Here is an 18,428-nt window from a genome sequence, read left to right on the forward strand (position 1 = left end):
CCTTCTATACGCCGACGACCTAATTCTTCTGGATAACACTCCAATAGGCCTACAACGCCAGCTAACTAACTTGCAACAATACATGACGACAAATGACCTGGAAATTAACGAATCAAAAACCAAAATGATGGTTATCGGAAAGACTGAAAAAAAAACAAATTTGCCTTAAATTGGCCACGTCAACAATCGAGAGAGTCACCAATTTTAAGTACCTTGGTGTTATATTAGACAGCACACCCAAAGAAAAAGCGATGCAAGAGGCCCTGTACGCAAAAACAACTAATTTGGCAACCCAAGGGAAAGCAATTGACTTTAAATTCGGCAGATTTTCAATCATTCCCGTCCGAGACTTTTACAAAAAGAAGGTGATACCATCTTTGACCTATGGTGCGGACGCAATGCCGAATCTTCCCCCCAGAATTATGGCCTAAACTTGAAGCAATTTTTTGGAGAACAACCCTGGGCTTTCCAAAAACCACACCGATAACATTAATCAGACGAGAACTGTCCCTTGCGTCCCTAAAAACATCGATTGACTGTTACAGCGTCCTGTTTACCGGAAATGTATACAGCAAGATACTCCCTACGCTTACCAACTGATAAGCGAGGAAATTCGGCTTGGAACCTGCCAAATGCTGAGAAGATGGGAAACCAAGAACTTGACCATCTTAAACTCAGTAGAATGCGACACGGAAGAGCTTCTAACAAACCCAGTCAGGGTCATCAAAATGATCAGAGAGCTGGATTGGATCAACACAAATGAGACCGCTGCCGAATATAAACTCACCAGTCATCTCCCTCCTTTCCTCAAGAAACTGGACACTGTTCAACCTTACCTAAAACTCTTTCCAAATAGGTTGGCGCGAAACTATTTCTTAAAGATCCGATTGAACCTTCTAGAAACTAATGAAATTTTAGCTATTCGACAACTCTCACCATCCAACTGCTGCCGAATTTGTAACTCTCCCACTGCAAAGGAAACCATCCGTCATCTTCTCCTGAACTGTCCGGCGACACAAGCCATTCGCTCTACTTACTTGAAAGATATCTTCTCAAACTTTATTCTTCAAGACGAGGAAACCTGTTGGAACAAATTGTTGGGCGGCGACAAACAGTCATGGCAGCTCGCCACAATAAACATCATGCAACACATCTTTAATGTGATCCTCCCTTCGAAGACCCAAACTATTGTTCCATCTGCATCTTCGAACTAATTCTAGTCACCTTTGTGCAGATTCACCAGACGGACGAAGTGTCTCTGCTACCTGAGTGTTCTTTTGTTAAAAAATCTGTATAGATTACAAACAAATAAAAACATTTAAAAAAAGAAATGCCTGCTGCCAAGGTATCTCCTTAAGGCCAGGAGGGAGATATTATTTCTGGCTGGTACTCAAGGTGGGAAACACAGGCAAGGATCCTACAAAGGGGCAGATGGGTGATGGTGCAACAGCCGAAGATGAGCAACAGAGTGGTGGGCCCTAGATCCAAAGAACTGAGCAATAAAGAAGCGGTAAGTGCAAAACCATGCCACTGAGTGATAAGGTGCAGCATTGGTGCTATATAGCAACTCTGGGAGGAAATTCGGCCCTTTAAGTTTAGACCCTTTTCACCATTGAAGTTTTTCCTCACACCTGACACCTAAAGAATTGTTCCGTCTTCAGCTCTATTAAAGCTCCCCTAGTCAGACCCTCCAGGATTTTGTGGAATGACATATTTTACGGCATAAAATGTGGAAGCTTTGCGGCACACAATTGCATTTATTGCAGCATTTTTGTGCTGTAAAACTTGCATTTTATATGCTGCAATATCATGGAATGTATGCCTAGGCCCTGCAATCATTCATTCAAATCACTATCCTTTCAGGTTAGGGACCTGCAATGCATTGCAGAAATCTGCTGAAAAGCCAGGAACACGATGAGGATGCCCCAGCATTGCAAAGACCCCCGACATTAGTCTGTTATGCAACCTCCCCCATCACACTGTTGATCTAGCTAAGCCAGATAGGGAATCTTGTTTTGTTGATACCTTATCCTGCAGGCCTCATTGCACCAACCTAGAGCTGACAGTTTGTATGATAAAGGTTGGACCATATGCCACTGGCGTCGGGAGTTCTGTTGGTCCTCCCACAGGGCATACACAACAACTTGTAAGGTTGTACTGGATATCCTGGCAATGGGAGAAAAAGAGCGACGGAGTGTTGGGCATAGTAAGGGGATAAAGAGCAGGGGGGGGGTGCAGAGTGGCAGATGTTAGAGGTGCTAAACCTGTCACCATATCATTAAGCAATTCTGTGCGACGTCCGATGCATCTTGGGTACAAAGTGGGAGGGAAAATCGCCGGTAAAGCTTGTAGTCTGTTAGTTCAGCATCTTAGTGAACACGGAAGCTGGCTAAGGCGATCCAATCATACATGCAAGGGGAAACCTTTCAAGTTGCAAGCTACTACCGAGCCATAAAAAGCACTCAATCTACCTATACACATAGCAAGCCATTTATTAAATTGCCAACAATGAATGATCACTAGCTAATGACTTGTGGGAGTGCACACATTCGTGGAACACCTCCCTCATTCAAATTGCTATGAAGAGCATGAGAGCCTGGTCACTTGGGTGCTGCTCTGCATATCGGGACTCACCTTTCTTCTCAGATGGGCTAAGATGCTCGAAGCACTGCAGGTGGTTGTGCGATAACTTGGTATACAGCATGGCGCGACACGAGATGACACCAGGAAGCCTCTTCCCTACTTTGGAGTCCCACACAGAAGATGGTGTTGGGAGGGGCATGTGATGCAATGGTACAGAAAATGAGCTCTGTATCAGGAGATACAGGGCTGGCTCATTACAAAAGAGGAGCTGGGTGGGTATCTATTGTTATGGGCAAGGTACTCACATGCAAAGTTTTGTTATAGACAAGGTGGTGGAGGGCACTTGCCACAGATGTTGGCTGATCTTATTAGGATATGTACTGTGCAACGCTCCCATTTGCACGGTCTCCGGGTGCTCTGGCGGATCTGGAATAGGGTGATTTTGGCTCGTTTGGAGAAGAGGGAGGCAAGATTGCAGTGCTTAGTGTTGAGGTTGCAAATCGAAAGTACCCCAAGCTCTGAGCGCGTGTAGACTTCCTAGGTGTGAAATGCTGGGGGCATCAAGGGATTTTGTGCCAAGAGGGAAGCCTTGTGCTTATAGTGTGCGTTACCTGAAGTGAGAGATGGTCGTTTATTTGAAGTCTGGGGCAGAGGGACTTTTTTTAAAAAAAAAAGCTGTGTGCGAGTGGCTCGTGTGTTCTTCTTTTGTGTAGCGAGTAAGGCGGAGAGACATGGAGGTTTAGTGAAACGGGTATTCTAGCACTTTCCCTAGAGCTTTCTTGGTAGGGAGTCTTGCTGCAGGGAATCTTAAAGAAAAAAGACTGGAGCGTTTTGTTATAGATGAATAGCAGGAACGTATCGTTTCCTTTTAAACGCGAGGAGCTGCTGGGCATGTTCTCATAACAGATGAGCAGCTGGAGTACGCAGGAGGAGAATTATTGCAGAGCTTTATTAGAAGGGTCCGTGAAGGACCACACGCTGCAATGCAGTATTTTCTCACAGATGAGGAGAGGGTTTTGTTACAACCCAGGAGCTGGACTGCTCCAAATGAGGTGCTGGCGGGCAGTTTGGGAGGAGCAGAGCACATTCGGTTTTGTTACACACATGCGACTTAGTGGTCTTTTGGATGAGAGCCAGTGAAAGGTGTTCTTCCCTCTTGCCTCACCCCCCTCTAATCTTCTGTGGAGGAAGCTGCACAAAATGTCCCCATCAGGTGACAACACGCCTCCATCCGCTGCGGCGACTGCGAGCGCCGACAATAATGAAGGCCTCGGTCACCGGAGCCAGGCGCGCGACAGATTTATAGCGCACAATGCGGAGAAGACAAGAGTGGCAGCCCATAAAATGCCAGCCGAAGTGATCAGAGAAGACGGATGGCATCGGGGCGCTCTAATCAGCTGTAACCGAATGAGCAGAGGCACGGCATAAATACGGGAGACGTAGCGGGACGACATTTAGGCGATCGCTAACACCCAGCGTAAACATGCAAAAGTGATTCCAAAAGTTTGCAGTGCAGGTACATTACCCAGAAAGAAAGACTTGTGGCAATCGGGGAACATCACTCGGCAAACAGGTCTCTCTCTCTGTCGCTCTCTCCTACCCCCCCCCCTCACTCGTGCCGAAATCTAAAGCCATCTTGACTGAGCTGTTACAACTACTATCGCTGGTGTGTCTCACGTCAGCCTTTCGGTGGTACGGTGGGCACTGATCTATTTGGGTCACCTTCAGTGGAACTCAGAGGCAAAGAGACTAGCCCACAGCCATCACCATCACCAATGGTAGAATGTCCCCTACCAAAGTCAATCAATTAAATCCAACTTTGTCTAGCTTTCCTTGATCAGGTGGCTGCTGATATTCAAGTGCAATTATGGCATTCCATTAATGCTTTCCTTGATCAGGTGGCTTCTGATATTCAAGTGCAATTATGGCAATCCATTAATGCTTTCCTTGATCAGGTGGCTTCTGATATTCAAATGCAATTATGGCATTCCATTAAGGCTTTCCTTGATCAGGTGGCTGCTGATATTCAAATGCAATTATGGCATTCCATTAATCCTGAACAGGACAAAAGATGGTTCATTGGAAATACCTGGTTGGAATTTCCTTCTTGCCTGATATGCACTAGTTACACTACACTTGAACAAATCCTGTTGTCTGTGAGCACAGGAATATTCAGTCAGATGCGTTTCCAAAGGACTACAATTTTGACAAACTATGGCGAGATTGATGCTACCAAAGGGAAGGGAATACACGAATTGGAGCTGTGAAGGTCTGTGGTTGGTTAGGGGTTGGAGAACAAGACACTCACCCCAAAGTGTGTACCCCAAACCCGCCAGTTGCTCTCATTTTAAACACATGGGCACCTTCTAAGTAGAAAAAGGGACTGAAGCTCACGCCACAGTAGCAAAGAAGCAACAAAAGGACTTAGTAGCTCCAAAATGCATCTAGGCCCAGGCCTCCAAGATGCCTGCTTGGGCTTCCCATCCGTTTCTTTTCTGATAGATCACACAAAATCCAAGTTTTCATATCTAGCATTAGACCGTCAGTAAAAGCATGCCAAGAAGGTTCAAGGCATTAGCTCTCAAACTCGCACAGACTTTATCAGATGATGGATCCAGACTGAATCTGGATCTGCGACCTTCATCTGACAAAGTCTACGGCATTTTACCATCACAGCATTTTCTTTTTAGTTAATCCAATCAAAACTTGGATTTCGTATATTTTAAAACTGGACTAACAGGGCATCAAACCTTTCTTTGCGGAATTCACACTCTTGATCTTCAGAGTTCCCCGACTTTGGGGTGCGCACACAGCAAAGTGTGGGAAAGATGGACAAAACATTGAGGAGTAAACTCACATTCAGGATTTTTTGTCAAAGCTGTAAGGCAAGTGTGGAAGCTTTGGCGGTCACTACAGCAGATATGCAATATTTGCGGGTTGCAGGCAGCTCCTACAGTGCAATGGTTGCCATGGTTCCAGGTCTCTGGGATCAGAGGATGATGCTGAAAAGTGGTGGGTCACAGACAAGTGGCCGATATGTAAAACTCTCAAGTATCTCGTGGCTATGTATGAAAAGGCCAATCAAATCTGCCCCCCCTACCCAGGGACCCCCCCCTTTGGATTTTGTCATTTGTATTTTTCAAAAATATCAAATGTAAAGAACAACCTATAAGTGCCAGAATTCCAAGCAAAAACAATACTGGGTGGCCTTCTCACGCATGTCCACAGACAAACGTGAGCGCTCAGGATACGGAGATGACTGGCGTAGGGAAAATGACAAATCAAACAAGGGTCAAGTGCTCATCCTCTTAATTGGATCCAGGATCAGTTCAGGTATTGAATATTCAAGATTACAGCACAGAGGAGCAGCAGACCCACAGCAAAAACTCCTTCTCCCCCAAACCTTGGTTACTGCTCAAACATTTTTAAGATTTCATTCAACACAAGGTGCAATTTCTAAAGAAGAAGAATCTGTAGAAACAAAGTATTCATTGGAAGCAGACACATAGGATGTGTGGCCCAAGGGCTGATGCGAGAAAAGTGCGGCGAGCAACGTGCCAGCTCAGAAAGAGGCTGACAATTGAGACAACCGTTCTTTAAGAGGCTTGTGGGATGTCAACGGTCATCTCAAGGGCAGGGGATCACTGTGCGCACAAGCACAGCCATAGAAAACACATTTCACCATTTACAAAAACTACAACTGCAAGATCTCTGCCCTGTTACAGCTCAGCTCAAACGCCAGCGCACGGACGCTCATTATCTCAAGTCACCTCAGGCACGTCTTCCCAGCAACCTCCTCCAGGTCTTACCCTGAACGCCGTCCCTTCCTCGATGATGGTGGGCAACTGTGAGAGGCAAATGTCCACTGCCAGGTCCCATGCTTGCCTGGGGGAAGAACAAGAGAGGACAATTAATTATTTCAGCGCACCATGACCACATGAAGATGAGAAAAGCACAGCAAGAAGTGAGCAGGACCCTAAAAGATACCAAAAAAACCATAACTAGAGCATCCTGCAAGTAAGTCACTAATTATCAGAAATGCACACGTACTAAACATTGTGAGCAGGATACTAAAATGTGCAGGTGAGCCGGGCGCTAAAAGTTCATTTAAGCATAACTATGGCATCGTGTGAGCAGGACACCACGATCTGAATAAAGTACAGAATGCTGTGAGAAAAAACCGAGAAGATGAGAGAAGTACAGAAAAAAGTAAATAGGACGCCAGGGGTTGGGAAAATAATTGCACAGCTCACTGTGAGCATGACCATTAAGATGCGAAAAAAGCACCACACCAGCACACTGGGAGCAAACGGGGGGGGGGGGAATCAGCCTAACACCAGAGGACTCTGCGCAGGACCAACAGGAGGGGAAAAAGCATCCCACCTGCGCACTGTGAGGACGACACATGATGTGAGAAAAGCATCCCACCAGAGCGTGGTGAGCAAGACATCACCCCAGCACACCGACACCAAGAGATATAGAAAGCATCACACAGCTCTCATTGTGAGCAGAGCTATTGGGAAAGGGGAAGAGTGCACTGGTAAAGACAACAGGAGGTTAGAAAAGCAGGATACCAGCACCCTTAAAGCACAACTATCAGGAAGTGATCAAAACATTGCATCATTGCACCGAGAGCAGGAGGTGTGAAAACACACGCACAGTGTAAGCAGGTCCATCAAGAGTTGAGAAATGCATTACAGCAACACACTACAGCGTGGAGACCACCAGGGCTGGCGGGGGGGCACAGAAAAGCATTCCCACCAGCATGCATGGAGTATGATCATCAGGAAATGAGAAAAGCGTCACACCATTGCACTGGGAGAAGTAAACCAGGAGGTAAGAAAAGCATCATCCCAGCACAACATGAGCAGGACACCAGGAAGATGAGAAAAGCATCACACTGGTGCACTGCAAGATGTAAACCAGGTGGTGAGAAACGGGCACCATCAGACTGTGAGCAGGAACTGTGAGGCGGTGACAAACCCACATTTCCAGGACAAGATGAGTAAGACACAAAGAGGTGAGAAAAGATTCACACTGCACAGTGTAAGCAAGAGGTGAGAAAAACATCTCACAGCATACTGAGCAGGACCATAAGAAGAAGTGAACATCATCCCATCGGCACACTAGAGCAAGAGCATTAGGAGGTGGGACAAGCATCCCACCAGCACGCTGTCAGCAGGACACCAAGAGGTGAGAAAAGCATCACACAGCTCATTGTGAGTAGGACCATGAGAAGGTGGGACACTACCTCCCCCACCCCCAGCGCAATGGAGCAGGGCAGTCATTAAGTGAGCAAATCATCACAGGAGTGCACTGCAAGAAGGACAACAAGGAGATGAGAACATTAAAGTTACTCACTCTAGTGACTAGAGTAATCAACCCTTGGTCCCCTTTCCTCCATCCTTGTGGGCGTCCCCCAAAAGGGGGACAGTACCAGAACGTTTGGCAGCGGAAAATGTTGCCTACCCCTTAAATTTAGTATAGCGCGTGATGGGCGCGGTCCTGGGTGTGGTAAATGCGCTCCCCCAGCCCCCCCACCAAGGCCTCGCTTTTTACATATTAGCCCCTAGCATACAAGTGGGGGAAGATGGGTGGGAAATATGGAGGAAAGGGGATTAAGGACTAGGAGTACACTAGTCACTACGGTGGGTAACTTTAATTACTCGTATGTTCCCTCCCCTTTCCTCCATCCTTGTGGGTGATACCACTGAACAAGACCATAGGGTGGAGCCGTGATAACCTTGCTCATATCTAGGATGAAACAAAACGGTTCTACAGAACCGCCTGGCCAAACTCTGCATCGTGCCTGGAGCTGGTATTTAGCGAGTAGTGCTTACAGAAAGCCGACAGAGTGGGCCAAATAGTCGTCTTGCTGTTGACATCCCAAAAAGCATACCTCTGAAACATGACGGCCTTGGCCTCCTGACCGCATAGGTATGAATTCCCTCAGGAACTGGTTTGCCCACGGCTGTATACGCCACTGAAATGGCCTGGACCATCCAACGGGTTATAGAAGCTTTAGAAGCCTGGGTGCCGGGAGGCGATCCCACGAAGGTGATGAACAATGCCTCAGACTTCCTGAAGGAATTTGTCCAAGAGAGAACTTGAGGTCCCTCTTGAGGTCGAAAGAATTTAGAGACCTTTCTGCCTCCGACCACGTCATTATAAAATGTGCTGAAGGGTTTGCATTATGACAATGCCTGCAGCTCACGGACTCTGTGTGCAGGGGTAACCACCACCAATAGCATTGTCTTCAGCCCGATGTCCACTGAGGCCATCAGCTCAAAGGGCTTGCGATGCAAAGCACGAGAACCACATGGAGGTCCCAGACCGGATGTGGCCTATTCACGGGAGGAAAGAGTCTGGACAAACCCTTGAGGTGAGCCTTTACCACCGGGTTGACTGCCGAAAAAACATGCTCCAGGCAATTCCTTTAAGCCCCAATGGCCGCCAAATAGGTGGGGCAGGTATCCAACTGAACGCTAGAACGAGCCAGATGTGCGGAAAATGACAGAACGGCATCCAGGGAGCAGGTGAGGGGGGTCCAGCCTCTTTTTGCGTGGCAGAATCCAGTCCACTTACTCTTACACTGGGATCGAGTAGACTACCTCCTGTATGATGTCCCAGTTGTCATCTGAAAACCGAGTATGCTGCAGCCTCAGCTGGTCATGAATAAGGCTGCAAAGGCTAGCCTGGCCGGTTCCTCCATTGCCCCGCCCTGCTTTGCCAGGAAGCCCCTGCTGGGGACCGGAAGATGGACAGGCTCCTGGGAGCGCAACTGTAGAAGGTCCGAGAACTAAGCCCTCGATGGCCAGTATGGGGCGATCAGGATGAGGTTGCAGCCCACCGAATTCCGGAATTTGCTGAGAGCCTACTGTAGCAATGGTGGAGGAGGAAACGCATAACACATGCAGACGTGCCAGCAGAGCTGGACCGTGTCACCTACAGACCTCTGACCCCAGCCCGCCCAGGTGGCAAAGCGGGGGCACTTGGAATTCTGAAGAGATGCAAACAAGTACAGATACGGAAACACCCCCATCTCTGGAACACGGGCAGCAAGGAGTTTATGTGCAACTCCCACTTGCAGGTGTTCAACACCAAGCAGCGAAGTTGGTCCGCTTCCACTTTGATGTCCCCCGGGAGGAGGACTGCTGAAATCGGAATCCCTTCCATTAGGGCCCATATCGCAACTGCCTCCATACACAGGACGGGGGAATGGGTACCACCCTGCTTGTTCAGGTAAAATATTGTTGTGGAGTGGTCGGTCTTGACCAGAACCGCAGAGACTCTGATTAGAGGCAGAAAAGCAGTGAGAGCCAGGCCCACTACCCTGAACTCTAGCAGATTGATATGCACCCCTGCAAGCTATACTAGATTTAAAGGGGAAGCTCAATTTTTCGCGCTCAAAGGTTCCAGTACCCTCCCCATGTTGGGGGACGCCCACAAGGATGGAGAAAAAAGGGACGGGACATATGAGTAAGCATAACAACAGTACACTGTAGGATACCAGGAGGTGAAAAAAGCATCATACCAGTGCAGTGAGTGCAAGAGGTGAGAAAAGTATCCCACCAGCGCATTGTCAGCAGGACACCGAGCATGTGAGAAAAGCATCAAACTAGCATACTGATACCAAGAGGTGAGAAAACCATCAAATGACTCATTGTGAGCAGGACCACCAGGAAGCGAGAAAATCATCTCACCATTGCATGGACAGCAGGACACCAGGAAGGGAGAAAAACATAACACCAGCAAAATTAAAGCAGAAACATTAGCAGATGAAGAAAGCATCACACCAGCACACTGCGAGTAGGATACCAGGAGGTGAGAAAATCATTCCACCAGCGCACTGTAAGCAGGACACCGATCATGTGAGCAAAGCATCACACCAGCATACCGATACCAAGAGGTGAGAAAAGCATCAAATGGCTCATTGTGAGAGGACCATCAGGAAGAGAGAAAAGCATCACACCATTGCATGGACAGCAGGACACGAGGAGGTGAGAAAAGTAGAACACTACTGTGTGGAGGACACAAAAGCATCACACAGGTGGTGACTAAGCGATCATTCCAGCGCACTCAAGCAGGGCACCAGAAAGTAAAAAGAGCATCACACCAGCGCATCGCGAGCAGGAGGAAAGAAGAGCATCATACAGCGTACAGCGAGCAGGACACTAGGAGTGATGAGCATCATACTAGCACAGTGTGAGTAGGACCCAGGCGGTGAGAAGAGCATCAACAGGGTGAGCATGACACAAGTCAATGAAGTAAGACATATTGTGGGCAAAACACCGGGTGTTAATAAAAGTATGGTTATGAACTGTGCGACATGAGAGAAACGTACTGCACATTTTAAGTAGAAAACCATGCGTTATGGAAAACATAGATGTGAGCATAACACCATTGTGAGGAATATACACCTTGTTGAATAAAGATTTTTCACTTTGTAAATTCTGACGGGGAGTGATGTTGCCAACCTGCACACTTAATGAATAGCCGAACTATTTGTGCTAGTCCAATATCAGACAGCCACAGTTACTTTAAGTTTAGTTACATTCAAAGTAGGTGGCTACTGAATGAGTTGCAGCCAAAATATTGAATACATTCAGCTCTGGAAATGGTTCCTGCACCACAACGCTCAAATTCAACATACATTTTGAGGGCAAGCTCCAGTTATCAGTACACATACCACATTACAAAACTAGCCATCTGCCCAATTGAGGCAGAGAATGGTACTCACCTTTGGTGGTAGCAGCCTTGTTGAAGCCTAACATGATTTTAAGTCGTTTTAAAACACTACCTGCGGTGACAGTCGATCTATTGGTAATCTTTCAAGGCTGAACGATGGACATATTTAAATGAGGACAAACATGCGTGTGGCCATGAATGGTTTAGTCTCAATTTAAAACACCTGGGACAAAATTATTTGCTAATCATGTGGCAGCACTTTTACATCTCTACAAGACATTCGTCTTGTTAACTTTAAGAAGAAAGGTTTTTGCCCATTTCAGATGGTGTCATGCGAATCACCAATAAATACGCCAGACTTCCATAATGCAGTGCTGGCAAGGGAAGTACATTCTTTTGTGCATCTTCCATTCCTTACCTTGGGCTCATCCCAAATATAATCGCATCTCGTTAACACGAGAAGGGGGATTAGGAGAGTTGTCTTGACGACCCAAGATACTACATAGTAATGCGTCCTGCAAACGCAGCCCTAAACCTCCGTTTTTCTGGAAACCAATGGTAAACAGACCAAAAATGCACCTTTCATATCATGGGATATTGAGGGTTCTGCTTGAATAATAAAGGACATAAAAACTGTGCCTCATTGGACTATCTATGCACTATGAAGTTGGATATTGGCAGTGTGTCCTTACCAAGCAGAAGATGGTTATCTGGAAAGGATACCACCGAGACATTTGGCATCTTGAAGGACACATTGCCTAGCAACTTGCCCTCTGTCTGTGGACAGTTCTGCAGGACAGGAAAGGGAGTTTGTCATGCAGGTGTGGCCTGCACATAGGCCAACAAGTGGCTGATCTGGATGTGTGAGCATCCTTGCACAGTATGAGAAACTGAAATTCAGCGCTATGAACTTTGTGTCCTGGAGCAGAGTTGCTCCTGATACCAAGACCGGATGGGGCTGCCTACATTTCTGCAATAGTGCCGCTTATGACCTGCTTTGCGGAGGATATGCCAGTCCAAATATCCATAGAGAGCGATTAATTACGCTTACTTGTTTAGACCCGAGCATCAATCCTCTATAGCCTGAGACTGCAAAAATGCACTGGGATATTTGGCTTGGTGGCTGGAAAAGCAGAGTGTTCGGAAATCAGATCCACAGCATGGAAAGAGTCTGCCGAAGCTCAGGATGAGGAAAAGTCTTCAACCTGGACTAAAAGCAAGGTGACAAACCAGGCTCAGTGACCGTGGTCACAGACCTTAGCCAAGAGGACTCAGTGGGAGGGGAGCGTAACTGCCTCCCCCCAATGCAATTCGACCTTACGCTGTTACCCGTGAAAACTGCACGAAACTCAGAATGCAAGTTAAAAAATGAATACATGTAAGCAAAACTGGAGGGACCGTGCTGCAGCGGCACCGAGGAATGTTCACCATCACCCCCTTCGCTGACATTAATTAGCAGATAATCAGAACTGCTTCCTTGTAACAAGCAACAAATGTCTCCCACGGGCACCGTAAAGACTTGGAGCAGCATGGCAAAGTGACACGAGGAGCTCTGGAAATATTAATGGCACCTCTTCAGAGAGAAGAGCTGAAATTAATGGAGCCGCGTCCATTATTCAAAAGACAAGGCAGTGCTCATCGGTAATCGAGAACATAGTGGCACTCACCCACAAGCGGGATGCACATGGGACCCACAATTGTGAGGCCGAAAAACCTACCTACGCTGTCCCACGTTTTATTTTTACTTCCCTCCTACACGTCTAACATCTAATAACAGCCCGTTTAGGACGCAAATCATCTGCATACACCAGGGTGTGCTCCAGCATATAAAATCCAGTGCAGAGTCTGGCATTGTTCCTGCGTAATATACGCTCAAAGCTGTTGGCCTTGGAGTTGTATGGCCATAACCGAGAGGAATTTGTGAATTGTGTCTGCATTCACCTTTGAATCTCCACCTAGGGTTTGACCTGGAAGAAACCTGTTCAATGTAGGTGCCCACTATATGAGTGACAACCAACATATTGAATGAATGCAGCTCTGCGATTGGTTCATCGCCCACCAGTGACAGAGCCAGGGTAGGGGCAGAAGGGAGTCCGCCCTTCCTGTGTCCCTCGTGGTGCCAGTGCGTGCCCAGTGTGCCCCCCAGCCTCCCGCTGGTGCCCCATTGTCCACCCACAGCACCAAAAGCTCCTTCTGCTACTGTCACACCGCCTTTTGCTCAAATGCCCAATATATTTTGAGGGCAAGTTCCAGTTATCAGTAGACTATTAGGGAAGGGTGCCACAATATGAAAAGAAGCAGCTCACCAAATCCAGACTTACGTACGTAAGCCCTGCTGGAACTGCAACCTTCCAAGACCTCTCCTGTTGGTCAAGTTTGCCATGGACCACATTACAAAATTTCCCATCTACCCAATGGAGGCTGATAATGGTGCTCACTTTTCCTGATTTGACAGCAGCCCCATTGTTGTAGCCTCAAACCTAATTCCTCAAATAAGCCCTGCCAGCCTGCTCCTTGTGGGGGACCAACAAAGAGGCAAGAGCAGCGGAACAGAGTTTCACCAGCAGCGGACAAAGTGGAACCTAGAGCTGCTACAGACTCCAAACTAACAACCACAAAAAGTGCCATCCTGCCGAGGAGTGCCCATCTTACCACAGTACCATCACTGGAATCCTCCTGTGGGCTTTTGCCAAAGGATCTGCACATCAATTACATCCGAACCAAACAACTTTGTGTTCTGTTTTAAGGAGCTACTTCAAGAAGCATCTGCTGCGTTCAAGTGACACCACTGGATCTTCGGGGCTACTAGGGCTGTGCTTCTGCAACCAGCGTCCTTCACGGGAGCCAGGCATCTGACAAGGCCGGTTGCAAACGCTGTGCGTTCACCAATCCGTAGGTACTAGACGATCCTTGCAATGTAGCCCAAAGGGCAATCCTAAACTCTGATGCCTCACAATTAATCTCGATGCTTCTGAGCTGCTTCAATCTCAAGTGCAATTGCTTCATTCTCCTGTGCAGCATCAGGGACATGTCCGGCTCAACCAAACAGAAACCCAATCTCACATGCTAGTTTGATTTGCATCAGTCGAGTGGACCCACTGGAGCTCCCATTGAGAGAAGTGACTGCACTGTGCCTGCATGAACCCAAACTGCACGTGATCCAAAGGCTGATACTAACCTTACTGGTTAGACCAAATGAACACTTCCATCTCAAGAATTGGAAATGAGTTTAATTACCTTTTACTATTGTGGGGTAAAAACAGAATGTGAAGCGCACTGCAACAGGGGGTGAGATTTTTTATACAACCCTCTGGTGAGGTCTATGCAACGATCCAACCTAATGGCAAAACATGATTGCAACCAAATTGGAAACCAAACATTTTCTAAAGCGGTTGCTGGGGCAGAGTAGTCAGGCTCAACTCAAAGTAAGGGGAAGTCTTGTTGTAAAGTTCAGTTAGTTCACAGAGTTAACAACAAACAAACACTTGATGTAACCAGTGTATGCTGTGATGAATCCAGAGAAGTTGTCACTTCTCCTGAGGGGGAGCCCTTTCCCATGAGGCCAGGTAGGTGAGGTCGCTACCCGATAGTCACCCTGGGGGTGGTACGCAGTGGGAGGATCTCGGGGGGGGGGGGAAAGAGACTCGCCCTCTGAGGATTAGGGAGAGCGTCTCGGGAGAACGCAGTATTTCAGACCTCCACCCAACTCCTTCACACACCCTTGTCCCATGCCACACATCTCGATGTTACAATCTGCCATGTGTGTCTACGAGGTTGATGAGGCAGCTGACGCTGAGAGGAGGATGAGTATGGATGACTTGACTATGACTTCATTAAGGGGTGCTGAGATGAGGAGGAGTTGGAGCCATAACTAATCCCCATTGGAACCTGCATGAGTGGTCTAGACTCCATCGTCCATACCATGTGAAGACCGAATAAGGACTTACCTTATTGCCAGACCCCACCAGAAGGAACGGCAGAGCAGAGAGGGCTTGCAACGTGGAAAGGAGGAGATGTTGCTGTCTAGGACACAAGAATGGGAACCGAGGTGCCCCTCCAGGTCCGCCGTCCACAGGCCGACTGGAGAGCTGGGGAAACAAGAGTGCTGACGCTGGAAACAGTGGACGGCACTGTTGTAGATGCGTAGCCCGCCCAGAACAAAACAATGCAAAGCCACAGCAAGTGCAACGGAAGCAGCAGGAAAGTGAGAGAAGCTAAAGAGGATGTTGAAAGTGCCTGAGCCTGTCAAATGAGGAATGACAGAGACCCAGAAGGTACATGGGCTGTCAGGTCGGAAATGGGGACCAGAGAAACCTCAAAGCAAGGGTTTGCAACCCATGTATAACACAGAGGAATACTATACATAATAGTACCCGGCAGGAGAGTAAACCAGGTCTATCCGGAGTAAAATTCTGAGAAGAGAGCAGGGCCCGGAACCCAAAACCTGAGTAGGAGAGCATCACTAGTAATGTTCTTCGTGGCACTACCTGGCGGGGTAGTGAACCAGGTCTGCTAAAACAAATCACTAAAGGAACTGTGATACAGGTCTAAGACCTGCATCGACTAGAGTATATGAGAAGACCAGGGGAAGGGAGGCATTCCCCCTGGCATTGTGCCCCGTGATAAAAAGCCTGAGGAAGGACAGGGGAAGGGAGACATTCCCTGGCATTGTGAACTGGGAAACAAAGCCAAGAAAGGCCAGGGGAAGGGAATCAGTCCCCATGGGATAAATATGCAATGTTTTTAAGCAGAGGGCCGGATGATCTGCAATCCTTTTCTTTTTGTGAAGTACTGAAATCAGGGTAAGGTAATTCCCCCTTGGTATTGTTGAACTGTGTAAAACCATAAAAGAAAAAGCTATGTGAAGGGAATCATCCCCCAGTGTTGCGACACTGTGCTGCTGGAGTACCAAGAGAAGAGAGGAATTCTTCTGGAACACATAGAACAGGGGAAAGGAGTCACTCTACCTGGTGGTGGAACACCAAGGAACAAGATAGCTGAAGAAGGGAGGCATTCTCCAGAAATCCAATAGTGAAGAAGCAACTATGGGAAGGAATGCTGATGTTTGGACTGGAACTTGAGTTGAACAGAGAACTTAACTGCTAGTTGGTATTACAAACTAGAACTTTGTTCTGTGCTTTGGAAAGGGACTGATACTTGGGGAAGGGAGTCATTCCCTCAGGTAAAGATCCCACCTAACAACTGGAACTGTGGTCAGCTAGCCAGAAGAAGGGAACCATTCTTCTGGACAAAAAAGATCCACTACCTATTTAGATGTAAGTGTGAGGGACAGAAGTAGGCTTTTTGACACAGGATGGCGGACTATTGATTTATACGGATATCCTGACCGAAACCTTAGTATTTTAGTGGAGGTAGGAAAACTCCTCAGAGTTATGGAAAGTTAGGTTTTCTTTTAATTACTAATAAAAGTTTATATCAATAACAATGCCACCTGTGTGTCGGTCTCCTCCTTCTGCACCCTTTCAATGTAGAAAAAAACTGCAGTAGACAGTTAACACCCAATAAAACAAAGGTCCTATATGAGAGGACTATTCATTCCTAAACTCGAAGTCTTATAATATCACACATAGGAAAAAATCCTTTCAATTACTACCAGTGCTTTTTGTCACTAACGCATTCCCTACTAGGTGAGAAAAACCTTTCACAGCTTAGCATTTCTGTATGCCTTGTTATGCTCAGATATTTAACTAAAAACAGTCTACTTAGGCCTGACCCACTGATAAAATGAAAAATCAATCTCTTAAAAGTAATACTTTCAGGCAGGGATTACATACAAATGGTTTATTCCACCCTAATCTAGATATGGCGAACGTTAAAAAATATTTAGTTATTCAGATGCATCACAACCAAATAAAGGATAGCCCACACATCTAGTCGACCGGGTTCTGCAACATTTCATATTAGGTAGCATTCCTCATGACCTTCAAAATCAACCACTGTTCTGCAATGTGACCCTAGTTTAAGAAGAATGATTGTTTCTGATTAAGCCCTATGGTGCTCTCTGTCTCTCCCATCTTTTCTAACTGCTTCTCTATTGACTATCCTTCTCTCCTCACTAAATCTGGTAGGAAGAAGTTAAAAAAGGACATCCTGGTGTCCAACCCAGGCCTCCCTATCGCTGACACCTATACCAGTGCCTCCTCCAGGTAAACTTTCACAGACATCCTCTTTGTCGTTCCCTCGCCAGAACTATGGACTCTTCATATGGTCGCTGTGCTCTCTCCATTCTCGCCCTCTCCCATTAATGATGGCACCCGGTGGGAGGCCCTCTAAGGTCATCATTAATGTCTACTCGAATGGCACCATTGTGTCCCAAGGCCCTCAAGCCAACATTCTCTTCGATAGATGCTTCACGCGCCTCATCAATTTCCTTTCTTCTCCTGTCCCCTCTTCCCCCCTCCACAGCCTCCTTGCCTCCACCTGCTGTCTCCTCCTGGGGTACCTTGCCCTCTCCTCCTCCCTCTACTGCCCCCCCGCCCCCTTGGGGTGCTTCTACACCTTCGCAGGGCGTACCTCTGATTTGTACCCCTCCCTGGAAGTCTTTCTAGGATGGCAACCTTCACCATATTGCCACTCTAAACTCTCGCTCTGTTGTCAAACACTCCTCTGACATCTGCCGCCTCCTGGAGGAACTTGACCTCGATGTCCACGTTCTCACTGCGACATGTTTAACGGCCAGCTCTGCTACAAGCTTTGACACTCCAGTCCCAACCACTCCGGAGGGGGTGTGGCCCTGATCGTCCCTGAATGATGTGCTATGTACTGCACTATCCCATCCCCATCCCACATACCCTGCACGCGCGATCTCAAGGTCACCTGACCTAGTAGGATAGTTGTCTTTGCCATCCCTCTGTTTCCCCTACCAGGCCTTGTCGCGCCTTGAAACACTTGTGAACAGGCGCGTTATAACTGCCATATCATATCATATATCATAGGATATTCCACTTGGATACACATTTACCCTTTTCTTGGCAAGGAAAAGCTTACTCAAATAGGGAAAATGCTTAAGTCTTTATCTTTTGTAGAGGATTTCATCACCACCAAGCATGCTCAAAATCATGTCCCACATGGTGTACCAAACCACCTCTACCGTTTACATGCAAGTCCACTTTCTGGTGAAATGCACTGTGCCTATA

The 18,428-nt window shown here is 47.2% G+C and overlaps 1 protein-coding gene across 4 annotated transcripts in view; it reads right to left on the bottom strand.

The window, feature by feature from the left end:
• RPTOR (regulatory associated protein of MTOR complex 1) overlaps positions 1–18,428 on the bottom strand; it is a 2,822,438-nt gene that overhangs the window by 1,338,559 nt on the left and 1,465,451 nt on the right. For 2 of the 4 annotated variants that reach the window (XM_069655181.1, XM_069655183.1), the window contains exon 10: positions 6,354–6,468. In XM_069655181.1, coding sequence (XP_069511282.1) covers positions 6,354–6,468 — 115 coding nt within the window. The remainder of the gene's footprint in view (positions 1–6,353; positions 6,469–18,428) is intronic. The other 2 variants (XM_069655184.1, XM_069655182.1) reach the window with 1 other exon arrangement.

The sequence above is a fragment of the Ambystoma mexicanum genome, chromosome 3q, assembly GCF_040938575.1.
Source record: "Ambystoma mexicanum isolate Mex_15411 chromosome 3q, UKY_AmexF1_1, whole genome shotgun sequence".
Classification (NCBI taxonomy): domain Eukaryota; kingdom Metazoa; phylum Chordata; class Amphibia; order Caudata; family Ambystomatidae; genus Ambystoma; species Ambystoma mexicanum.